Raw genomic sequence first — 27,719 nt, 5'->3', positions numbered from 1 at the left:
CCACAGCTTATACACATAAATAAGTCACATTTACTAAAATAATAATGAAATTATAACTGACAACAGTAATATCTGTGAAAATTTCAGAAAATGTTTAACTAATAGTACATTAATGTAGATTTTCTAGTGTCCAAAACACCCTGGAACTACCATCTAATTCTGTTCTATAACAGTGTTACAAGTTGAATAATCATATATCTGAAATTTTCTGAAACACTCTCAATTTCAATTACTTCACCCTGTTTCCAAATGTTTTTATACTTTGAAAACTATGGCCCTTTAGATGAGACATATATTTATAATCTATTTATCCAATGAACATTTACTGATCAGCTACTATATATAGTAATCTGGACTAGCACCAAAAGGATAAAAAACCACGTATACAGGATACAGTCCCTGACTCCGTAATATTGTAGAGGAGTTATAACTGGCTCACAAATAACTATAATACAATGTGAAAAGTGCTAAGCTCTCTAAGGGAAAATATTGCTAAGCTGACTTGAAGCAAGAGTATACTTCTTGATCAGAATATCAAGTCCTTTTAAGGTTTCCATATAAAGCCCTCCATCGACAGGGTCTAAGGCAGGTAAACTTTCTTAGATCTACTACCGTGCTATACAGGCAGCATTACGTCAAGCTTATAGAGTATGAAGACTTTGAAACATTTTTCACTGCTACATTTTATTATCAAGTTATTGACAGTCCCACCTCACGAACAAATCTCGCTCCCTCACCATAACATTTTCAGAGTTGGGTTGACCTCCATTTAATGTAAGTTCCCTTCTCTATGGGAGCAAAACATTAGGGAGCCTGAAGCCTGCTCTCTCTTTTATGCCTGGATGCTCTCCCTGCTGAATAAGGGATGGAATTGTAAAATCACATAATTGCAAAAATGGCAGAAAATAAATTTTTAAAAGAGAACAAGTTATTAAAGTGGGTAAGCAATTAACCCAAATCAAGTCTGCAGCAGGAAAGAAGATAGTCTCTACAACATAACCAATCTCTCCGAGACTGCTAAAGGCACAGTAACATCTCTGACTGTGAGAGCAACACAATCTGCTGATAAAGCTCAATGCACAGGGAAGAATGTGGAACTACATGAGATCATGTTAGCCTGTAATTATCCTATAAGATGCCACATAATGAGTACTTTAAAGGACAGAGTGAGCCGTGGACCACCAGGACTCATTTCTGTACTTTTAACAACCTCCTTCAGAATTTTACCTTGGACGAGGGACCTTTTCTCTGAGTCAGCCAGGAGATTATAGCACAGGCTTCAAATATAATACATATATATTTAGCAAAACAGCATATTTTCCTGACATCAAGGAAAATACAGTTAATCATCAACATTTATTGAATATTTACTGCCTAACAGGCTCTGAACCATATTGTCACTGTCAGAATAAACATAATACTCGATATCAGGATGCTTACGACATAACAGTTGAAGCACTTGAGCCACTTGTTCTAACACAATATGATGAACACTCTAACAGCGGCCTGAACAGCACAAAAGGAGATGAATTTACTCTACAGGAAAGAAGAATTTGCTCTACTTGAGGTCATTATAAGACTGGTGACAGACAAACAGATCTTTGAAAGATTAAATAAAAAACTTCCAGATGAAAACAAAGGGAGACAGAAGAAATTATAAGAACAAGGCTTAATCAAGGCTGAACTTAAGTTTGGGCCAGACTCTAAGGCTATGCTAAGCTAAGGACACGAAACAACAGTCAATGAACAAGGAGCAGCAACAGGCAGTTTTTCAACATTGGACTGTGGAGGTTGAGTTAAAAGAGGAAAGACCCGATTATGAAGATCAGTTAGAAGCCTGTTGCCAAGTCTTAGTAAGATTCCCTGAAAGCCTGAATTGTATCAGTGGCACTGGGAATGGAGAGAAAAATCAAACTTAGACAAATTTTGAAGTGATTAGTATTAGTGGAATGTTACAGTTAAATATCTTTGCACCATCTCAATAATAGATCCTCTAAGGTCCAGTATTTCTAGTATTAATGTGATCCGATTTTATTACATTTGGATGATATTAGGTAAAAAATTGAAGTACTCTCTCTATTTTGTATCATAGTGTTACAAGTTCAGCTAGAGTCCTCCAAAGGAAAATACCACTGCAAATTATTCATAGACAAATACTGAGTAACATTCAATCTCAGCAAAGTAACCACCAGCTCCGTAAGTTACTCACAGGCCTCCATAGGTCATTAATTTTGTAATCAGGATTTTCCTTTCTTTTACACATTAGTTTGAGTGTGTTCTCTAAATTTAACATAAGTCTCTTCATTGTAAATCAAGTTACTACCCATGCGAAATAATACCTGGAAAGAAAAATCTACTATCCTCAGGAAGAGTAATGCATAGTTGTCCAGGTATCCAGTTGGGTATTTCCTAATGTGACAGCCACTAATTGGTCTCCCTGCTACCAGTGTCTCCCTTCTCTGATCTATGATACATGATGCTGCCAGCTCAGTCTTCCTCCGCATAGCTGATAATGCCACTTCCTTGCATGAAAACTTTCTACAGCTCACAACTGCCTAAAGAGGTCTAAACTCTGTAGCATTGTAATTAAAGCTCTCAGTCAGACAGCTAGACTCACCTAATCGGTCTTATCACTCTTGGCTTCCCTGTCTGCTAAGCCTGACTACTCACTATTCATAAAACCTTTCCCATCTTTTCCTGGGAAGGAGCATGGGATGGCAGGCACATGTTTATTAATTCCCAAGACACCACATTTTGCTGTGTGAGGCTTAGTTTCATCTTCTTCAAATTAGAAATAATATCTCCCTACTGCCGCAAAATCCTATTTATTTATTTATTTTTATATATCTTTATTGATTCCAGAGAGAGGAAAGGAGAGGGGGAGAGAGATAGAAACATCAATGATGAGAGAGTCATTGATTGAGCCTGCAACCCGGGCATGTGCCCTGACAGGGAATTGAACCCCGATCGCCTGGATCCTGGGTCGATGCCCAACGGCTGAGCCACGCCCGGCCGGGCAAAATCCTATTTAAAATAAGGTGAGCAATCAATCAAAAAAATTCCTTTCTGGATTGCTATAGAGATTAAGAGATAATATACAGGGTGGGGCAAAAGGAGGTTTACAGTTGTGAGTACAAGATCTCTCATATTATAATTTATTAATGATTGTATTATTCTCCATTCGAACACCTTTGCATACCTAGCTCTTCAACCTAAGTCTTAAGCATCACACAAAGACCAGTGCAGAAGTACCTAGCCACTAAGCCATTTCTAATATCCTCGTGAAGATTAATTAGCCCTGCTCTTCTATAGTGTAATGAGAACATTACTGGCTTGAAAGCAAATTCCTGACTCCATCACTTTCTCACAATATGATCCTGGACAAGTTGCTTATCCAACAGCTTCCTCGTTTCTAATACAGATAGTGACATCGACGCTACCTGGCTCACTAAGCCATTATAAGAATCGACTAAGATAAGCAATATCTTTTTAATTTCTTATTTTTTTTACTATTGACAGTATTACAGATGTCAGATAAGCGCTATTTTTAAAAAGGCATGATGGTCTATACATATGAGACACTGTTCCTCCCACTACAGTATAAGATCAAATAAAGAGCCTTGGTCTTCCTTGTCTTTGTCACTGATATAAAGAAAGATATCAGGTCCAAGAAGAATAAAATAACTAGTAGTCTCCGGGTCAGGAAGTGGAAGACTGCAAGAAAGAAGGAATCTAGTAAAAGGGAGCGTCACAGAGAGCTGAGCAGAACTGGAGCTGGGAAAGAAAAACATGCTCCTGAGGTTGGCTGTTACATACCAACCAACGTGTGCAGGGTGACAGCCTCAAGATGCTACACAAACGTGAAGACACACAGCTGATGTTCTGTCAGTGATAAGGGGAAGGACAGAAAGGAGGGAGACAGAGGAAAGTGAGGGAGAAAAGGCAAGGGAAGCAGTGCTTCAGTCCTTACAAGAGCTGGTTTCTGTGCCTCTTGCCAGGCTGGTCTAATAAAAAAATAAATTAACTAGTAGTTAAAGCCTATGTTTGAAACTACCCACTTCTTTTTTAAGGTTCCCTTTCCCTGATTGTGCCTTTTCTCGACAGTCCACATTTCTCCCATCTCCCATTTATCATCGTTTAGTTCCTTCCCACCATTACCCGGGCCAGGTAATTACTCTTTTTCCACTCACACTCTCAAATAAACAAATAAATTAACAAACAAAAAACAAAAGAGAAAAAAACCTACTGCTCTTATTTAAATGTCAATATGTAGCTCATTCAAAGGCCTCCTGACAGCTTTATTGCATTGCCCGACAGCAGGTATGCACACTTTAACAGGCGCTACTATTACTCTCTCTCTCCTTCAGCCCCAAAAATATCCACGGAGAGGATGCCAAGGAAGAGCAAGGGGCGTGTGAGAAGATATTTAAGCCCTGTATAGCGATGATGGTGAGATTATCTTATAGTCACATACTGCTTTTGCTTTGCAAGATGCCTCCTCATCTGTTATTTGATCTGAACTCCCAGGGAGGACTGATGAAAAAGGAAAATAAAGTGCTATTTTTACCATACATTTTAATATAATGCAACCTTACAAAATCCAGGTTTCAAAGCTCACTTATATACATTCTTTTATTTGATTCTCCCTTCCATGGAGCATTTCTCCCTTAATTGATGAGAAAAGCTAGATGCAGAGACATGAAAGAACTTTCCACAAGATCATCATCAATACAGCTGCTATTTATGGATTATTTACTAGGTTCAGGAACTGTACTATAAGCACTTTATATGCCTTGCATATTAATCATTCTCCACAACAATCTTACATGGCAAATATTATTATTTTAACAGTTCGCAGATAAAGGAATTGAAGTTCAAAGGGGTGAAGTCATTTGACCATGGCTACACAACTAACAAACGGCAAAACCAAAATTCTAACACAGAGCTCCCAGGCGATGCTTGATTTTTCTGTTATGCCAAACTGCCTCTGTCTTGGCCCAGTGCTGTGACTGCAACATGGCTCAATAATTAATTGTTCAGTGGTATAAAAATGCTTTCTTTCTGTTACCAAGTTAGACTTGCAGGCTTGAGCTCAGCAACTCAAACTCTGTGGGGAAAAATACACTAAAATATATACATTTTTAAAGCAAACGCAGGGAAGATGTTACGTCCACTTCTTTCACAAAAGAATAAAAAATAGTTAAGCAAAAACTCATATAACTGGGGGCTACAAACCTGTTAACATAATATTGAGCAGTAAGAATTTTATCACATTATATGCTGAAGAAGTGAAGAGATCTCTCCCTTCTGGGTACCTGACATGAAAGTTCAAGAACTAGATGTTGGAGCTTACATTTTAAAAATATTCCCAGGCTGAAGGCAAATAGGTAAATGTCATTCACTTTTAAGACAAGTAAAGGCCAAAACCTTTGACCTTCAGGTCTTTTAAAGTACATATTATTAAAATACGTCAAAGCTTTACTTTGGGGACTCATCTGATTTTGTTTCAAAGTAGAAATCCATCATTGGGAGGCTACAGGAACCCCCATAGGATACAAAACAATGGCCTCATTATCCTTGCTACCCACCTCAATATACACTAAATATTTTATGTGTGTGTGTGTGTGTGTGTGTGAGTGTGTGCGCGTGTGTGTGTGCTAGGTATGCTCCCACTACAGGACCTTCACACAGGCTGATCCTTCCATCTGATATGCTGATATGCTTGGTCTTCCCCCACATAATCTCATGGATAATTCTGTTACATCTTCCATGGTTTTGCTCAAATATCACATTGTCTTTGAGGCCAACAATGACCACTCAATTAAAATTGCTTTCCCTTGTAACCTTTCAACCAGATTTATTTTTCCCATAGCAGTCCTCACATATTCATGTATTACATACTTCATTTAATCTTAATAATTGCTTACTGTTGGCTGGTCACTTCCCTCTTCCTTAAGAGCCTTCCATTGGGCATGTGTAGGGATAGAGGGGAGATGAAAAAGAGTTTCTCTCCATATCTTTGTGAAATGGTAATATGGAAAGTTCATGCTACCAAATAAGGTTCAGGGGAACAGCCAATTAAATAATATGAACCTCATTCTAAAAACCTCTGTAATCGGTACTCCTGATCTCTCCAGCTTCTCCTCTCCCCTTTAATTTTCTTTGTTATTATTATTATTTTTAAAATACATCTTTATTGATTTCAGAGAGAGGAAGGGAGAGGGAGAGAGTTAGAAACATCAATGATGAGAGAGTCATTGATCGGCTGCCTCCTGCACGCCCCCAATGGGGATCAAGCCTGCAACTGAGGCATGTGCCCTGACCAGGAATCAAACCTTGATCTCCTGGATCCTAACTTGATGCTCAACCGCTGAGTCACACCCGCCCAGGGTCCTCTCTCCTTTTAATAACAGAATGGCTCTAAAGAAATTTGTATTCCAAGGAATAACTCTCATTATGGAAACGGAAGTAGACTGAACCAAGCATGATCATATCAGAAGAAGACTGTGAGAAGTACTGCCAAATGACAAGCTATGGAGAGTCAAACCAGAATTAGCTTATATATGGAGAAACATACTATACATACTATCTTGGGAATATTGCAGACTAGGTTTGTCTTGGGTTGTGTGTTTCTTTAAAACCAACCTTAGAAGAGATAATAGATCTGTAAGGAAGAGCCAGAGGTGAAGCAATAGAGACTAATACCTATAAAATATTTAGAAGAGTGCTTGGCACATAAGTAACTCTATATATATGTTTACTATTATTATCTATATTTCTAATTTGTATTCTATAATAAACAATTTTTATACAAACTTCCACTGGATAAAAAAATAGCTAGATGGAAATATACCAAATTGTTACCAGTAGTTATTTTAAGGGTGAAAATTAAGCTTGCTCTTCCTACTTCCCCTACCTACCTTAATGTATTCTACACTCCAGTCAAACAAAACTAGCTGTAATCCCCATATACCCTATACTTGATCATTTCTCTGACCTAACCCGGGCCATTCTCTCTGCCTGGAATGTCCTTTCTACCTATTTCTACACATTCTATCCATCCTTCAAGGCATCCTTTAAGGCAATAACAGCAGATAACAATTACTGAGTTCCTACTCTGTGCCAGGCACTATATTAAGCACATTATATAGATAATCTTATTAATAAGTTCAAAGTCCTTTAAGGTAGATACAATTATTATCCCTGCTTTATTGATTAGGAACCTAAGGTTTAGAATGGTTAAATACCTTATTCAAGGTCAAATAGCTCGTGAGTGGTAGGAGTAAGATACATAAACCCAGACTTATTTGACTACAAAGTCAACACTTCAGTCACCATCCCTGTGGAATAATCCTTTTTTTCTCTCTATTTTGTTTGTTAGTTTATTTTGTTCATTAGATTCCTCATATAAGTGAAATCATAGGATACTTGTCTGCCTCTGACTGGCTTACTTCGCTTGGCATAATACTCTCCAGGTCCATCCATGCTGTCACAAAAGGAAAGAGATCCTTCTTTTTTACAGCCCTGTAATATTCCATTATGTAAATGTGCCACAGCTTTTTTATCCACTCATCTACTGAAGGTCACTTGGGCTGCTTCCAAATTTTGGCTACTATAAATCATGTTGCAATGAACATAGGGGTGCATATATTCTTTCAAATCAGTGTTTTGGTTTTCTTTGGATATATTTCCAGAAGTTGGATTGTGAGATCATAAAGCAGTTCCTTTTTTATTTTTATTTTTTGAGGTAACTCCATACTGTTTTCCACAGTGGCTGCACCAGTCTGCATTCCAGCCAACAGTGCACGAAGGTTCCTTTTTCTCCACTTCTTCGACAAACACTTGCTTTTTGTTGATTTATTGATGATAGCCAATCTGACAGGTATGAGGTGGTATCTCATCCTTAAAAGTCCAGACTCTCAACAGAAGGACAAGTTCCTTGAGGTCAAAGTCAATGAAAAAATATCTTTTTTAAACCTTAGCCTCTTCCAGTGAATGTATCTAGCACAGAGCCTAACAAAATACAGTAACTTAGACAATAAATATTTAAATGAAAGAATTAATGGATGAGTGAGTCATTCCATCAGCTGTCACTTGAACTATGTATTTATTCTAAAAATAGAGCTAGCTCTCATGGGAAGACTCAGATGGCCCTTGCTAAAAATGTAGAGCAAACTTCATTATAGTTGTGCTTTGGAAAAATTGCTCTAAGCCAAAATAACATAACTAAACTTTTCAACAAATTATTGATAGAATGGGGAGGGGGGAGGTAATATTCTATGTGCTGGAGAAAAGGCAATAAACAAAATAGACAAAACCCCTTGCCTGCATGAAGCTTAGATTTCTTTGAGAAGGAAAACTGACATTTAATTTTTGTGAGAATCTGAGAGATAGATAGGCTGAGTAATTTTCCCAAAGTCACACAGCCAGTAAGTGGTGGAGCCTGGATTCAAACCCAAATGGTCTGAATTATAAAGTGCTTTCTCTTAACAACTCGGTTATAATGTCTCTCTGGTGGATAATGATATGAACAAAAACAAAGCGGGGAATGGTAACAGTGTCGTGCAGTGAGAAGGCATTTTAAATAGAATGCTCGCAGAATCACTGAGAAGGTGACATTCAAGGCTTGAAAGAGGTGACTCCCCCACACCATGCAGATATCTGGAGGAATAGCATTTCAGGCTAAGGACAAGCAAGTGCAGAGATTCAAGGCTGTATGTGTTTGAGGAGCAGTAAGGAGGCTGGGGAAGCTGAACTGGAGAGAGTGAGGAGGGGGAGAATTCAGATCAGAGAGATAAGTGGGGTCACAAAAGGTAGGGCTCTATAAGCCATTTAAGGAGCTCAGCTTTTACTCTGAGTGGGGAGATACTGGGAGGTTTTCACAAAGGAGTGACATGCTATGTTTTATGTTCTACCGGAAGTGCTAAAGACCTTCCCTCTCTGAAGGTTTCTAGATTGCATGTACACTGTTGGAAAATAGGACAGTAGAAAACCAATCACTTAAAATTATGTTAAATATGACATAGTATCATAGTATACGCTATAAAAGTCCAATCTCATTTTTCTATCATTTATGGCTTATTTTATAGCAAAAACAGAGTGTAGAAATATTATCAGAGTAAAAAAAAAAAAAATTAAAGAACTACTGAGTTGAACTGAACGGGAAGATGTGCATAATTTTTCACAAATATCTTTTTTTAAAAATAGTTTTATTTTTTAATATATCTTTATTGATTTCAGAGAGAGGAAAGGAGAGGGAGAAAGAGATATAGAAACATCAATGATGAGAGAGTCATTGATCAGCTGCAGCCCACAACCCGGGCATGTGCCCTGACAAGGAATCGAACCCCGATCGCCTGGATCCTAGGTTGATGCTCCACCACTGAGCCATGCCCGGCCAGGCACAAATATCTTTTAGAAACAAACTTTTCACATGGTACAAACTTCCAGATATAAGATAAATAAATACTGGACATGTAATGTGTTAGATGAGTCAGGGACAGAAACCCAGGTACAGAAATCCGGATATGGAAACTCACTAGGGCAGGAAACACTGGATGCCCAGGAAGGGAGAAAACTGGGAAAACAAGAACCTTGCCCCCAGGGTAACCTATCCTCCCCTGGTACATCACTGGTCATGCAGTTTACACCCCCTAAGCAGTTCCTCCCAAAAGATAACATCTAGGCCTCAGTTGTATTCAGCTCCAGGCCCAGAAAAGCAAAACATCAAAATCAGGTAAGTGGTGCTGTGGCTACCGCAGGACCAGATACATTGACTAATGACCCCCTGCCCTGGCGCCAACAATCAGTGGAGACCATGATCCTGAAAGAGCACCACTGGAAAGCTGATGAATATTCTACTGAGACCCTCCCCTGAGACCTCCCCTAAGATTCCCACCAGCAAGAGAGAGATAATACGCTCAGGACAAAGGACCCAGAGGAAGCTCCCCACCAGGGAAGCATTTCTATCCCTCCAAGGGGACCCCATGAGACTTGCAACTAGGGGAGCAATGGGCAGTAGCAGCTCATCCAGGGTTTTCCCTTGAACCTGTCTCCAAGGGCCCTTCTCTCTCTGACTCCTCAGTGAGCCCAAGCAGCCCAGCCTGGGCTCTCCTGTTGCTGCTTCTATGCTCTTCCTTGTTTCACTGTCCCAAGTATATTTCTGCTGCCATCATGGACCCAGTATCTTTTGACTCAGTGCTGTGTAGCCCTTTCCTTTGGGTATCCCCATCCCCTTATAATAAATTTAATTTTTCTTTATTCACCTGTCTGAGATGGCTATTTAGCCTGCTCAGGCACCACCAATCTTCACCTTTCATAATGTACATGATGACTATAGTTAGCACTGCTTTCTGGTATATTTGGAAATATAAATCCCAAGAGTTCTCATCACAAGGAAAAAATATTTTTTCTTTTCTTTTTTTGTAGCTATATGAGATGATGGATGTTAATTATTATGATAATAATTTCACAATATATGTAAGTAAAGTCATTATGCTGTGTACCTTAAACTTACACAGTGCTGTATGTCAATTATATCTCAATAAAACTGGGGGGGGGGTACTTTTTTGAGACTTAGGCTTTACTTTATTTTTTCCTGTTTTTTAGAACCTGATTATGGGATTTCTATCCACTATCCTCTTTATCTCATAGCAAATTTTCCTATAGCAAACCAGACATTAAAATTCAAGTTGCAGGATATATGCTACTATCAAAGCAGTGAGTCTTTCTGCATGTGTTGCTGAAGGATAGAGTGATTTACTAACAATGGCTCCTCGAAGATCCTGTTTACCCTAAACATCCTACATTTGAGTTGCTGTGGTAGAGACCCCCCCAGAACTTCCAGGGGGTATAAGAACAGAAAGCACAGACACCATAGTCTTGTTTTTAAGTTAAAAAGCTAGTCCAGGTATAAGACTGGAAAGACTGACAAGAGTAAGCAAGTCAAATGGAACATGTCGATCCCCAATAACATAGCACGCTCCACCTCTCTCTGACCAAAAATCTCTTATTAAAGAGGGAGAGAAAAAGCTTAGAAGAGAAAAAGGAAACTTTGATGAGAATCACTTCAACTTGTATACTTCTCCCAGCCCTAAGCCTTTAAAGAAGTCCCCTGACCCCATTAGGGCACAAGGCAATAAAGCAGAAACAGTGGTAAAGGAATATTCAGGTAGAAGATCCTGAGCAGCCTCACAAAACCCCATTGTGCCCCAAGAAGAGTAGGAAGCAATCAAATGCTTATTTTGCTACTATTTTGCCCATGTGGACATGAGATACATAGAAGAAAATTTTAAAAAGGAAAAGTGAAGCTTTGTGGTTGGAATGAAGAGGAGGAACAGATGGTAGAGTGGACCTTATAGCAAGAGACCAGGTAGAAACACACGCATCTCAGCTGCAAATGCCAACATAAGCCCAATGAATCCTAAAAATTAGAAAGGAAATGTCCCAATAGGAATGTTCTCATAGTGGATGCTGATTGATGACAATGATGCTTCCCTGCATATCTCCCCCACCAACATCATTCAATTACTCACTAGTCATTGAGGCACTGTCCTCGGCACAGTGATGGACAATATCACACGATGTCTCTGCTCTCACTGAGATGCTGTAGCAGAATGTATGCACCAGGGAAGTGTTCCCTCTGAAGAAAAAAGATGGTCTAGGGAAAGTGGGGAAGTGACTAAGAGGAAAGCAAAGATAGTTTGAGAGAACCCAGAACTTATTAAGATCATGTTTTTGCTGCTTGGCAGATTCAAAGCGTAATACTAAGATCATGTTGGTTTACAGAAAAATAAAGTTAAAATTTCTATGCTGTATTAGAGTTCTTTAAGATCCCTCTGTGCCAGGTACTGTAGATACTTGGTGGGTAAGGGTGCCATTCCTTGTGGAGCCTCCTACTGGGGGTGGCAGACACCTCCTTGGCATTAAAATATCACTGACATCTTGCGGCCAGAAGCCATTTGATGGCTAGATGTCCTGAAAACACCCAATCTAATGGTTATTTGAGCTGAACTTTTCATTCTTATGCTATCAGATTTTGTCTTTACATTGCCAAAATAGGTCAAGAGTTTGAATTGACTCTACTAACAAAAAAATACAGAACACTAAGTTAAAACCCAGATTCATAAAATGAAATCATTTCAATCAATTAATCATACGAGTAAGCTGCAGTTGTAAGAGGATACTTCCTTTTGCACTCTCCTGCATTATCAAAGATTTTTAAAAGCTATGGATGTCTAAAAAACCCTTTTTAAAATAAATGCACCAGCACATATATAACCTACCAGAAAGTAAATCCCACTGGTGCATCCATTGCCTTAAGTGTTTTTGAAACTTCTGTTTCTAGAGCTAATGTAGCAGTTGCATAAGAATATCATTCTTATTGCTTCAGAGGATATTATCCATAACTTCCTTTGCCAGCTTTGATCAACTGAGGCACACCAGTTGCTTCTCCATTTAAATCTGCATCCTGGGGATACCCAGCTAAAACAACCAAAAAAAGAGATACATATTGGAATAGGCAAGGAGTCCAATGGCCAGAACGAACTTGGAAACCAGAGGATGCTTAGAGGGCCTTCTTTTTTGTTCAACATATATTTATTGAGCCCACTGTGACAAACAATTTGATGGGGCCAAGGAATCAGAGATAAGGGAGATCTACGATTGCTGCCCTTAAAGAGCTTACATGTCCTTCCCGGCTGCTTTAAATAAACTCAGATTGTTCAAAGGAAGAGACACAAGGTGAGAATTAAAAAAACATAACAAGCATTTGCAATAAATCATTAGAATCTACCCATGCTGTTGTTGCTATTCTAAGCTTTTCTGGTTATGAACTTCATTTTGACACCATTTCTCAATTACTGTTCTTCATATAGACCATTTTAGCAAATTTGGACTCAAGTTTAAAATGTTGACTTTGGAAAGCCAACCCCTGCAGGACAAAATCCTCAGTTATCTTAGCTCAGTACCCTGAGACCCCCAAATAAAAGCTACTTTTCCCTGTGCTCACCTTCATCTTCAATAACAAAGACCAGCCAGACCTGGCTCTTTGCCTCATGTAGCCCATCAAGGAAAAGCAATCAGACTCCCTTCAGAAGCACAATAATTGGAGTTAGTGCATTCATGCTCTGATGTTTTGGATATAACTGGTCAATGTTCGAATCACCATAGGCTGAGGACTTCCTAAACAAGATTTTAAGATGCATAAAATAGAGTTTTTTAAAACCTTTAAAATCACATTTAGGAAAATCTACATTAACTCTGTCTTGCCTATCCTGATTTTGACATTGAAAAATAAATGGCTAAAACCCTATGTGGATTTTTTTTCGTCATTCATCCTTATATTGCTGGCATCTGTTCATAAACCAATTAAAAGTCCTGGCAACACTTAAGAAGAGCAGCAACACCTATTGATGGGATGGATGTAAAGTAAAATTGCACCAGCATGCCTTCTCAGTGGAGATGGGAAAGGTGAAATAAGTCTGGCAACACTTATTCACATTAAGTATGCATGCCCTTGGAGCCAATAATTACACCCCTGAGAATACATCCTATAGAATAAAAGCATCCATAAATTAGGATGTACATGCAATCGTCAGATTGCAGCATTCATAATGGCAGAAAACTGGAAACAGTAAATTCTTATCGACAGGGGAATGATTGAATAAGTTATGATATTCCCACAGTATGAAAGTATACATCCATCAGAAAAACGCATCAAAGCTATACCAGACAACCTGAAAGACATTCATATAACATGAACATTTTTTCAGAAACAATTCCTTTCCACAATTCTGACTGCACATATATGTATGCAGGCTCCCGTATGAAGATACATATATGTTTCCCATATACGTGTATATAGTTTATATATGATTACATATTATAAGAATTATATGAGTGCAGAAAGATAAAACACATTAAGTTGTTGAGATGGGTTATCTTGTATGTGGGGAGGGTAGAGCTAATGCAGCGTGAGCAGGAAGTGAGTGAAAGGGGAGATATGCAAAAAATGGAAAAGTTAAACAAAAAGAACTGTATTGACAATAAAAAGTATATATTTGATCATTTATGCAAAATGAGGTGTATGTGTGGGACTATGCATCTAGAAATGGACAAAAAATAATTTTTAAAAATTCAAAAGGAGCAAATATCAAAGCAATAAGAGTCTAGAAAAAAATATAGGAGAAAAGTTAACTAATCTTGGAATGGGGAAGAAAAAGCAAAGAAAATATGAAAGAGAAAAAGGTGGTAGATTTTATCACCTAAAAATTAAAAATACTTTGAATGTCAAAAAGCACTACTGTATAAGCAAAATTAATACCAATCAACAAATGAAAAATATTGCAAAAGTCATGACAAGATAACATATTTCACAAATAAAATGCTCTTGCAAGACAATAAGAATTCTAGCACCACATAGAAAAAAGCCTAAGTGAATCACAAATATATATACATATCCAGTAATTATAATAAAAACAGTTTCAATAATAAACAAATAATTACAATCTAAAGCATTAAGTAACAAACTTTATTAATTTAACAGATTTTAACAAATAATTAATTCTACTAAGGGTATATGTAGATATGCCTTTTCAAACACTGCTGGAAGCACCTTTTTGCAAAGCACTTTGACAATTTTGTATCAAGAGCCTTAAAAAATGTCAGTATCCTTGCACTCAGTAGTTTTGTTTATAAATTCAACCCTACTAAAATAATCAGAAAAGACACAGTGGTTTATATGCATGGATATCCATTTCAGCATTATTCATAGAGAAAATTGGAGATAGCCTAAATATTGAATGGAGAATTGCTTAAGTACGTTCCAAATTATAGAATATTATGTAGCCATTAAGATACTTTTATTACTATTTAATGACATGATATGGGTAAATACTATTAGTGTAGAATTAAATTTAAAAGTCATAAGAATACCTTACATGCTTTTGTCCCAATTTTATGTATAAATATTCATACAGGGAAAAAAAAGAACACTAAAAAAGTAAAAATAATTACTTCCAGATTCATAAACTTCACATAGTTAGCATCTATTAATTAACACGTTATCATCATTATTAACCTTTTCTTCAAGTATAATCATTAGACTCGGTCTTACCCAGTTTCCAAATCTTCTGAGCAGGACAGAAAGTGTATCACAGGTCTCAGTCTTCACAATCCAAAGATTCAGCAACCCAACTGCTAAGGATTAGCATGAGGATTCCATATAGCTTCTAAGTCAGCCACACAACCCCAATCTTGACAGGTTGTGTGTGTGTGTGTGTGTGTGTGTGTGTGTGTGTGTGTGTGTCTGGTACTGCTTACTTCCTGCCTTCAAAGTAGGCTGTCACTTAAAAATAGCATTGATTTGTCCCTGCCTCTATTAATCCTCAGTAATTAACCTGAGACATGCCTCTTCAACTTGCCTTATTACTCTTTGGTAACTGTTAGTTTCAACAGTAGTCTCCAAACTTTTTGATCCCATAATCCCATCTGCAAAACCTTTTGAGCATACAACTCTAATAACTCTATATTTATTTTTAAATGTTAACATAGTATATGTCATAAATTATCCAAATATTAAAAATTATAAAGAATGTGTTTTAAAAATAGAAATATGGACTCTATTATTTTATTCCTACACCCCAATAGATCATTTTATTTATGCCCCAGTGTATATGGTCCTGCTATGGAGATCACAGGCTTAGGCCACACTCTTCAATTACACTATCCATCTCTTTCCCCCAGTACACCTGGAACCACGTCCTGAAATTCCAGATGACTTAGATTTGAGTCAACTCAAATTGTGACAATATTCATAACAGAACTCACTTGTCTAATGTGAAGTCATGTCCTTTTCATGCCCTATTTTATCTTTAGCAAAATCTGTATTTTCATAGATAAATAATATATACAGTAACAAAAGAAAAATAAATGTCCTAAATTCAATTACATTAGGCCAGAGGGTAGGAGCACAAGTGAAGGGAAGTTAATCAGTTAACAGTCATAGACCAAAACCAACAAAAGACTGCTCATAGTCCTGAATGTATGTTGAAACTTTGAATCAACACGCAGGTAGCTATCTAGAAAACACAGCCAACCACCAAACACCACTGAATTTTGCTTATGCATGAACATTCTGGATTACCGCTCACAACCAATCCAGAAGCATCAAATACGTCTTCCTCGTGGACTATTTACATTCCCCAGAAAGTTCCCTGCTTCACACTTTCCCACCCACCCCACTTACTTATAACCAATGAAAATTTTTTATTTTATTTTTATTTTATATTTTGTATTTTTTTAAATTTATCTTTATTGTTGAAAGTATTACAGATGTCGCCTTTTTCCCCCCATTAATCCCCTCCACCTGGCATCTGCCCCTGCCCCCTACCCAGGCCTTCTCCACACTATTGTCTTTGTCCATGGGTTATGCATATATGCATATAAATTCTTTGATTAATCTCCCCACATTTTCCCAACCACACACACCCTCCTGCCTTCCCTCTGAGATTCGTCAATCTGTTCCATGCTTAGATGTAAATTCTTTTAAAATAACAGGCACCTTTCTTCCCCAAACTCATTGTATAAAAGAGTTCCATCAACCCCAGGACAGTGGGCATGTTTGTCTTCTCCATCTAGCCCTGCTGCTGACAGTTTAACTGCATGCCCCAGGACCTGGTTCCTTTCCTGGCTAGCATGTGGCTCAATAACCCTTTTGTTCAGAACAACTTTAACAGTAAGGTATAATTACATTTCTAGTATTAGTGTTGCCATTTGTTAATAATGATTACTATTTCTTTACTGGCATAAGTGATAACATTATTTAGTTCTTTCAAAAGTTTCAGTGGTATACCTCTGCAGACTTTTGAAGGTTATCATGGCATGGAGCAAGAAGGGATGTCTTCTCCCACTTCTGTGCAACTTGATTGGCTTCTTCTATCTTCTGTTCACAACTTTTTTGAGAATTCAGTAATGTCACCTCATAAAATTCTTGAATATCTGTGAAGAAAATGTAAGGAAAGAATCAAAATGTCATGTATCACATCATAAACAGTTTCTGCATGCATGTGTATATGGAAAATCTTGCTGATTAAAAGAAGTGCATAGCCCTGGCCAAGTGGCTCAGTTGGTCGGAGGGTCATCCTATGCATCAAAATGTGGTGGGTTCAATTCCAGGTCAGTGCACTCACAGGTGGCACCAATGAATGTTTCTCTCTCCACATCAATGTTTCCCTCTCTCTCTCTCTCTCCCTCCCTCCCTCCCTTTCTAAAAATCAATGAAAACATATCCTCGGATGAGAATTTTTTTCAATTGTCAAGAAAAGAAGTGAATAAATGTGTATCCCAAAGGAAAATAATAAAAATAGAGGAAATACTGAAAATTGCATTTCTGCCTGCCTGCATGAGAATTCTTACAACAGCTTTATTCATAACTGCAAAAACTGGCAGCAACCAAGGTGGCTTTCAGTTGTTGAATGGATAAACAAAAGAGTAAATCCATATGATGGAACATTCTTCAGTAATTCGAAGGAATGAGCTATCAAGCCTTACAAGAACATGAACGAGTCTTAAATGCATATTGCTAAGTTAAAAGGATATATTTTTCATTGTATAGTTCCATTTTTATAATATTTTAGAGGGGAAAAAAACTAAGACTACAATAATCAGTGACTGCTAGAGGTTCTGGGACGGAGAGGAAGATTGAATAGGTAAAACACGAGGTGTTGAAAATGACACTGTAAAGGTGAACACTTAGCACGAAGCATTTGTCAAAACCCACAGAACTTTACAGCTTAAAGAGTAAATCTTGATGTAGGCAACTTTTTAGAAATTGTTTAAGAGGTCAGGGAATTCCAAGATGAAATGCAGAATGTAATAAGAGAATTTAACTGTATTACAAAGGTAGGATGGTTTTATATAGTTTCTTTGTCTTTGGTTTTACAGTCTCTACTAATTTTCAAGTCATCACCTTTTTCTTCTACTGCCTTCAGTGAGGGTATTTCATATATTTGAAATGCAATAGGGAAAACGGGGGGATACACTGGAACTCTCTGTACTACCTTAACAACTTTTCTATAAGCATTAAAACTACTCTAAAATAAATAGATTATTTTTAATTGTTTTTTTTTTAAAGACATTGCACAATCACTGTTAGAAATCAGTCCAAATAACCCCCAAAATGAATGCTTTCATGAATCCATCTTCAGGTTTACAATGTGAATGAGATTAAAAATCATTCCACAGAGTTAAATTTCATAATCGTTTAACATGAAATGTGTTTTTGAGGTCATCTGCTTCTGATACTATGGATAAGTGCTCTGCAGATTAACTAGGCACCGGATTGGATGGGATGCATGCTTTGAAGCATTACTGATGGTGCAGCAGATGGGGTAGGTCTCCAGGACAAATCTTTCTCTCTCTCACACACACACACACACACACACACACACACACACATACACACCCTGAGCTGAGATCAGAACAGCTAGGAGACTGAAGTAACAGTAGTGAATGGATGAAAAGGATGGGATTGTTCTGAGGGCAGATACCAATTACAGAATTGCTATCAGCATATTGGACCTTATATCAGTAAGTAGAAGCAAGGAAGCAAACCCTTGAACTTTCTCATTGAGCCAAGATACTCAAGGGATGCTGAAGTCATTCTATGTCAGCGGCTCCCCACTGGCTACTGGCAGCAACAAAAGAAAATATTTTCTAAAGGAAATCTTAAGGCTGAAGGATTCTCATAGATTAGGATCAAGAAATGAGCTCTCAATCAAAGATCACAAACCAAAAATTAAAAAATTTTTAAAAAGGCTTGTCACTATGGGTGAAATTCAACAGGATCAACAACTTTAGGTTGAGATGACCATTTATTGTTGATTTTGGAATTTTCTCATACAGAATATAGAACTATGTAAAGTGTTAAAGAAATGATGCTCACAATTGCAAAGATAAGCAAATAACAAGGCTCCAGTAAGAATAAACAGGCAGAATGGGGGAAACAAATGCAACTTCTAAAAATTAGAAATATAATTCTTTAGAAATAGATTAATGGATGTCTAGAAAGATAGACTGATATGATATATAACAAATATAATAAAATGCTAATGACAGAATCTATGCAGTAGGTGCACAGGTGTTCAGTGTAATATTCTTGTAACTTAGCTGCTTGAAAACTTTCCTAATAAAATGTTGGCAAAGAAGTAATTATTTAAAGTTTAAAATTCAATGGATGTACCAGCAGACTAAACAGAGCAGAATGAGAAAATATACCCAAAGAAATTACCCAGAATGTAACACAAGAGAAAATGAAATGGAAAGTAAGAAAGCAATGGCAAGATATACAGAGGATAGATGAGAAGGCACACTTTTTTCCTAATAGCTGTCTTCAGGGAGAAAATAGAATAAATAGCAAATTATATTTAAAGCAATAATAGATATAAAATTTTTAGAACCTATTAAAATATGAATGCACATACCCTGAAAGTAACATCTTATACTAAGGATAATAAAAGAGGGAAGGCGGGAAGGAGCGCAGGAAGAGGTTAACCAAAGGACTTAGAAGCATATGCACAGCCCATGGACACAGACAATGGACAGGGGAAGAACTTGGGAGGGGTGGGATCTGGGGGAGGGGAGTAAAGGGGAGAAAATGGGGGACATCTGTAATACTCCCAACAATAAAATAAATTAAAATAAAAAGCCTATGCCTAGAACTAGACATATAATAAAATTGCAGAATACCAATGTCAAAGCAAAGACCTTAAAAGCAGTCAGAGAAAAAACTAATCAGATTTCTCAATAACAATAATGAAAGCCAGGCAACACTAGAATAATAACTTCAAAATTTTGAGAGAATATAACTCTTTGTATAGGCTATGTTCCTTCGCAAATCATATATCTGATTTAAAATTAGAAATACTTGTCTCTAGAGCATATAAAGAACTCTCAAAACACAATAGGAAACCAAACAACCCAATAGAAAAATGGGTAAAAGATTTGAAGAGATATTTCACTGAGAAAATAATAGATGGCAAATAAGCCCATGAAAAGATATTAAACAACATAATTCTAAGGAGATGAAAAATTAAAACCACAATGAGTTATCACTACATATTTATTAGAATGGCTAAAATTAAAAAGGCTGAGCATATCGAGCACTCACAGGAACGTGAAGGAACTGGAACCCTCATACACTGACGAAGGGAATGGAAAACGGTACAACCACTTGGAAAACCAGTCTGGCAGTTCCTTAAAAAGTTAAACATACAGCTACTATATGATCCAGCCATTCTTGTTTTCATATATGTCCATATGAAAAGTCAAATCTGGAAGCAACCCAAATGTCAATCGGCAGATGAATGAATAAACAGATTGTTGTGTACCCATACAACAGAATACTACTCGGTAATAAAAAGGAGCTACTGATACCAACAGCATGGATGAATCTCAAAATAATTATGCCAAGTGAAAGAAGTCAGACAAGAATGAGTGCATCTTATATATTTACAGTTATATAAAACTCTAGAAAATGCACACTAACATATATTGACAGAAAGCAATTCAGTGGTTGCCTGAGAATTGGATGGGGGTGGGGTAAGGGGGGAACTGGCAGGAAGAGGTGAGCGGGAGGGGTTACAAAGGGTCAAGATGAAATTTTAAGGAGTGATAGATATGCTCACTACCTTGATTGTGCTTAGTTTCACTAAAGTCTATATTTTTAGGTGCCCATACATGCATATGTGAAAAAACATATAGACCAAACAATGAAGCACATGAAAAGATGTAGTTATCTCAGTGGAAGGGGTAAGCAAAAAAAAAAAAAAAAAAATGCGATAAGAAACAAACACGTAGGTAGACACAAAATAATCTACTTCTAGATCTAGTGGTGATTTCAGAAATGTTTATTATTCTGTTATATATGTTATATATAAATTACATATATTCTTTCATATGTATTAAAATTACTTTTTTAAAGTAATGAAGAAAAATTGTTTCATAAATATTAAGATTTATATTTAAAAGTTACAAATACTCAAATTTTATGCCCAGCTACAACTTTATTCTGCCACTAGTAATAAAATAGCTGTGAAGTCATGTTTGAAAAATGTGTGAGAACAGAGGGTAAAAGCCACACAGATATAAATGCTTCCCAGGCTTTTAAATATAATATGGGTTGGTAGGATATTAGCTAAGTTGACAAATGTCATAGAATAAAGAATTAAAAAAGTAAAATCCAAAAACTAAGGTATGTTTGCATTATCTGGTCTCAAGTATTAATTAAAAATAAAATAAGTGAACATGTTTGCAGATAATCAAGTTTCGAGATTTCTTTGCATCAATTTTAAGGCTGTAAACACTGTTTCATATGCAGCATTTGCAAGCTGCCAAATTTTGATATATTAGGTGTATAAATTATCCAGAAATAGAAGCATATTTATTATACTCATTTTAAGGATTCATACCAAGTTATACTTTGAATACAATGAATATTGGTAATTTGATCACATTTAGAAAAATGCTCTGGACAGAATTTCAATATTAAATTTGAAAATTTTCATTAACTTATAACCTCCAAACCTGATGAAGTGCTCAGTCTACGTAACTCCTTTGTCTGCTTACTCTTCCTGCCTAAGCGATGAGAGAGGAAGAAGGTGATCTTAATACCTTGCTGACCGGCTATTTCCAGCGGCTGGCTACTTTGCTCAGCAAGATGTTTAAAATTACTTAAGTTAATGTAAGTGCAGACAGGAGTTAACCCATGACCAGTCAGCAACGCTTGGACACAGAAACATGAGTATACTCATGACTGGTCAGCTAAGTCCAATATTTCTTCATTTGAAGATAATTCACCAACCAATGCTAAATTTTACTTCTGGCCAGTCAGCATTATATATATATATATATCTTTATTGATTCCAGAAAGAGGAAGGGAGAGGGAGAGAGAAACATCAATGATGAGAGAGTCATTGATCAGCTGCCTCCCGCACCCCCCCTACTGGGGATGGAGCCCACAACCCGGGCATGTGCCCCGACCGGGAATCAAACTGTGATCTCCTAGATCCTAGGTCGATGCTCAACCACTGAGCCACGTCTGGCCGGACAGCATTGTTTTTTAATACCTGACATATATCTGTTCATCACTTTCCAAACATCTCTTTTTGATACTCTCTCATCCCCACCACCACAAAAATCACCACTTTCTGTTCATTCCCACTGCCAGGCTTCAGGGCCTCACCATCTCTCGTGCACTCTTCCCTTCACCCAGATGCCCTTTCCCACACATACAAACCCCACCTTTCTTTCAATCCCAGTCCCAGCACCATGCCTTGTATGAAGAATATTTGGCCCCAGTTGGTGTGCTCGGTGGTTAGAGCGTCGGCCTGCACACCACAGGTTCTGGGGGTTGATTCCCAGTCAAGGGCACACAGGGGCACGTGCAGGAGGCAACAATCAGGGTCTCTCTCTCTCTTCGCCCCCTCCTCTCTAAAACATCAATGGAAAAAAATATCCTTGGGTCAGGATTAACAACAACAACAACAAAGAATATTTGAAGTCACAGATCTAAGTATGAAATGTCATCAGCATAGAAATTATTCTTACTAAAATTGAGTTAAATTGAGTAGAACATGTGTGAGAGTAAGAACACCCATGCAGTTACCATCAAAAGGAAAAAAATGCTTGTGTGGGGTGTTATGGGAGGAGATAGGCAATGCTGTTCCTTCCCACTCCCACAAAGTATTGTTCAAATCTATTTAAGAGTTCTTTCTCATTGTACTTCATATTAGAAGTTGTTGTTCACCTACCTATTCTCAATTCAACATTTCAATTCAATAAGTAATTTTTAAGTGCCAAGCAAGGCCCTTAAGAATGAAGACGATAGTATCATTTTTTACATTTAGTAAATACAATGAAGGCTTGCTGGCTTTCCATGTATTCTTTACTATCTAGCATCATTTGTTACATTTAGTGGGCACAATGAATGCTTACTAATTTTAGTTTACTTGCATTCTCTCTCTATTTAATGCTGAAATAGAAGAAAAATCATTGAATAAAGTTAAATCTAACTGTGCCAGAATCAGCATTATCTGCGCCAGGTCTCCCATTATCAAACAGCATGATACAGGGAATCCATAATAAACAGGATTGTCTTTTAAAGCACAATCTTAAAAACTTATGTACTCAAAATAATTCATCTTCTTCCAAGCAGAGACAACCTTTTTTCAATAGTGGTGCTATTTCTTCAAAAGACCCTTAAGAACCCCTCTTAGAGATATGCCTTTAAGCAGCTGAGAAATTCATTTTGAATATCCTCAGAAGTGAATCTTTTTTTATTTGATAAAGATTTGATTTTTTTTAACGGCTAAAATTCATCAGACAAACTGAATATAGTGAGTGATGGAGAAATGGATACCCTTTTGCATGACTTGAATTAAATTAAGGAAATATGACTCAACTCATGAAATGTTTTTCTTGTATGATTCACAAATTGTTCTGCAATTATCTACTTAACGACAGTAAAACAAAAAAGTAACAAGAATGCAGAATGCTTAACACATTTACATACTCTCCTATCCCTTAGCTCACAGGCTAGAAGAGAAGTGATGGGAAAGGCTCTCTTCACTTCCTCCCATGCCAGCCTTCACGTTGCTAGGGATAATATGATGGGGAGTCACCCCTCCCCCCCGCAAACCAGAAGCATCTTTGGAGCTTGTTATTGTTGGTTCATTTATTGTGTGTGTGTGTGTGTGTGTGTGTGTGTGTGTGTGTGTGTGTGTGTGATTGGCACATATGGTTATAACTCACCAAAGCTGTTTAATCCCCAAAATTCACTGAAATTAGCTGAGCATTTTTGCCTTAGAGCCTCATGGTAATCTTTGTAAGTGAGCCTTCTTATAAAACATATGTATTATGCTTCTTCTAGCATCCCTTGCTCTCTGTAAGGTTTCCCACATCACATACCTAATTATGAATTCACCAGAACAGTATAACACAGTTTTCTTGAAATATTTAAATCTGTTACAAAGTGCAGTTTTTGTGTTCCATTACCCTTCCTTGAACACCTGGCTCTGTTTGGGGAGCCAGATAAATGCTCATATCCAACTTCCTTACACTGCATCCAAATTCCATGCTTTATCTCCTGCAAAGCAAAATATATCATTACCCTGGTTCATTTGAGTCCAAGACTACTAGACACTGAAGCACAGAAACAGAACTCCCAATAAAGACTATCAGTGGAGCAAGTATCCTAATCCTAGACCTCCAGCCAGACGAGTTTCTTTAAGGATATTGCTTGGAACTAGAAGAATGAAGTTGAATATGAGGAGTGGGCTATAGTTAAATGTGAATGAAAAGAAAATGCAAATTAAATTTCACAGCGAAAATTAGAGTGAAAAACAGGTTAGTAGTAGGTGGGAATCAGGTACCAAATTGGAGAAAAAAAGGGGCTCAACCGAAGCAGAGATGAGTGGGAGACCCAGTGTCCAAGGACTAATATGTGATCAAACCTAATAGATATGAAAGAGGGAAGACCAGAGAATGAGGAAATACTTGTACACAAAAGGTCCAGTTTGGGACATTGTTCCAATTGTCCAGATTTCTACAATGTTCTGATATGACTGGGCTCCGTCTATGCCTGGATAGAGCGCAGAAAAAGAAGGCAGGGAGGGGAAGAAAAGATGAAGTAGGGACGCAGAAAGGAAAGGAGGGGGGAGGAAAGAGGGGATAAGGGAGGGAATCTTGGTTTCAAACACTTTCCTGTACTGAAAGGACCGAGGGCTTTTTGGAGAAAGGCTAGCTCCAGGGCTAGAACCCGGAAATTATAAGATAAACCTGGGCCATTCTGTTGCACCAGGAATTAAAAAGTACTGAAAAATCATGGAATCAAATCAAAAGGACATCAAAGCCAGCCTGAAGGGGCTCCTACTGAACAAATCTAGAACAACTGAGCACTAAAATAATTAACAATAGTAATAGGTTATAACCTAGTGAATAAAGAATCCGAGAGTCCATTCTGACATAAATAAATGAGTGATTAAATGGCAGAAAAAGGAAAGCTCTTCTTTACAGAAGAATTCCAGCTACTAAATATAGAAGAAATGATGGAATCAGAAAATCATCAATGGACGTGCAAGTAGTGGGTAAAAATTTAACAAGGAACATGATGTTCCATAGTCTCATGGTATCTCCCCACAAATTAGAACAAACTTTCAGTAGGTGTCTCCTATTATCATGGGCCAAAATGAACATAGCATCAGTTCTGTGATATTCCCTGCAAAAAATGCATAAGCTGAACCTAATCATGAGGAAATGTCAGACAAAACCAAATTATAGGACATTCTACAAAATACTTGGCCTATAATCTTCAGAAATGTCAAGAAAAGAAAAGCTGATGAAGGATTGCAGATTAAAGGGAACTAAAGAGGCATTATAGCCCTGGCAGGGTGACTCTCCCTCTCTCTCTCTCTCTCTCTCTCTCCCCTTCCTCTCCCCCTAAAAATCAATAAAAACATATGCTTGGGTGAAGATTTAAAAGAATAAAAGAGCCATATTTCATTTTTAAAAAAAGACATTTTGGAGACAACTGCTGAAATTGACCATGGACTGGGCATTAGATAATAGTATTGTATAGGTGTTAAATTTCCTGATTTTGATAACTGCACTATATATATATAAGAAATATTCTTGTTTTTAGCAAATATACATTGAAGTATTTAGTGATAAAGGGGCCAGATGTTCCCAACTCATTTTCAAATGGTTCATTAATAGTAAGTATATAAATATATATATATATATATATATATATATATATATATATATATATGTATATGTGTGTGTCGAGAAAGAGAGAGAAACACACATATATGGAAAATGATAAATCAAATAAGGCAAAATGTAAATAATTGGTGGGTGTGTAGTATGTGAGAACATGGGCCCCCTCTCAAGCTCCAACTGCCCCCCCGCCCTGTGGGAATATGATGAAGGCCATCAGTAAGCGAGCTGTGAGGCCTTGGGAGCCTGGCCAGCTGCTTCTAGATGTGAGCCTGGACTATAAACATCTGCAGAGAAATAGCTAGCGTTTTGATCTCACATAGCTTAGTGCAAACATGATTCCCCCGAACACCCCACTTGCTTTGTTTTCTGTACTCTATATAACCCTGAGCTGGGAAAGCCTAGGTTGGGGTAAACGTCACCAGCTGGCCGCCACTGGTGCACATGTAAGTCCTAATAAACCATGTCTTTCACAGCCAGTCCTCCGGGTTGTTTCTTTGGAATAGGCAAGCAATACACTGAGGTTTTCCGGGACCTCTGCTCTTTGCGTAACAGTGAGTCTGGGTAAAGTAAATATATAGGAGCTCCTTGTCCTATTCCAGCAACTTTTCCATAGGTTTGAAATTATATAAAATATAAAGTTTTTAAAAATGGTAAGGTGACTAGGAGATATCAGTTTAAGTATTAAATTGAGGAATGCTCAGTAGCATTGGTGAGAAATATCTAGAGGAAGAAGTTTCAAGTGCAGAAGTATAAAGTACAAAGCGCAGAATGTGATGGGAGAGGTAGCTCAGCGGAGCGTAAGTGAAGTCATATAGGAAAGAGGCAGAAAACTATTACATACAAGTTTTAAAAAGTAGCTAATTGAAACAGAAATTTTAATAGAAATGCAATAAGATGTGCCTAAAGCAACATGGTATGTTTTCCCTCAGAAAAAAAGGTTTTTAAAAACACAACCACTAAACCAATTTTAATTCAAAATATCTCTGATGAATAAGTGTGATACTTCAAGTTGCTCAAAAAACAGACACTAAATAAACTCAAGATATTGTTAATGCAAATCAGCTACCTTTTATCAGCACTTACACTCCCAAACCACCACCAGGTGTGTGTTATTCTATATCTAGGAGATAATTAACCTTCAATTTCACACCAATCATCCAAGATACAGGAATGATATAAATCTTTTCTATCTCACAAAGATTTATCACGTAAACTCTACAAAGCTTGGAAAGATAGGTCACTATAAGTAATCTTATGTGATCCTAGTTTTAAATTCCATATTCCTGCATGTCTCTTCACCTGCCAAAAAAATCCAAATATCTTCTAGTCTGATTAGGTATTGATATTGCTCACTGAGAGAGGGAAAGGAGGAAAGAAATTAGCATTTGTCATTTATCCACCATATGCTAGGCAGTCATTCTTTGAAAACATTCATTTCACTCAGTCCTCACAACCGTATTATGAGGCATTACCATTACACCTATTTTAGAGATGGAGAAACTGAGTCACTCAACATCACCAGGCTGTGCAGTGGCAGGGCTAGGATTGGAATCTGCATTTGACACAAAAGCCTATCCTGTGTGTTTTTTAAATATGGTTTTACTGATTTTAGAAAGAAAGGAAGGGAGAGGGAGAGGGAGAAACATCAATGTGATTGGCTGCCTCCTGCACACCTCCTACTAGGGATCAAGCCTGCGACCCAGGCATGTGCCCTGACCGGAATCGAACCAGCGACCTTTTGGTGCATGGGACGGCTGAGCCACACTGGCCAAGGCAAGCCTACACTGCTTTTGCTACAACATGCTGCAGTAACACACCTAATGGAACATTAGGGGTTAACTAAATGGTATCAATGCTAAAACAAGCATATCTCATTGTAAGTGCATGACTAGAATATTATTTAGGAAATTTTTCAGATCACCAGATGGAAGGAAAATCAAACC

At 37.5% G+C, this 27,719-nt stretch overlaps 1 protein-coding gene across 2 annotated transcripts in view; it reads right to left on the bottom strand.

The window, feature by feature from the left end:
* The window catches only part of DLG2 (discs large MAGUK scaffold protein 2), a 1,618,243-nt gene that overhangs the window by 1,422,204 nt on the left and 168,320 nt on the right, over positions 1-27,719 (bottom strand). For both annotated transcript variants that reach the window (XM_081155084.1, XM_081155073.1), the window contains exon 3: positions 16,853-16,998. In XM_081155084.1, the coding sequence (XP_081011210.1) occupies positions 16,853-16,998 (146 nt within the window). The remainder of the gene's footprint in view (positions 1-16,852; positions 16,999-27,719) is intronic.

The sequence above is a fragment of the Miniopterus schreibersii genome (genome assembly GCF_964146895.1).
Source record: "Miniopterus schreibersii genome assembly, chromosome: 12".
NCBI classification, from domain to species: domain Eukaryota; kingdom Metazoa; phylum Chordata; class Mammalia; order Chiroptera; family Miniopteridae; genus Miniopterus; species Miniopterus schreibersii.
This window is presented reverse-complemented; position numbering and strand designations above follow the sequence as displayed.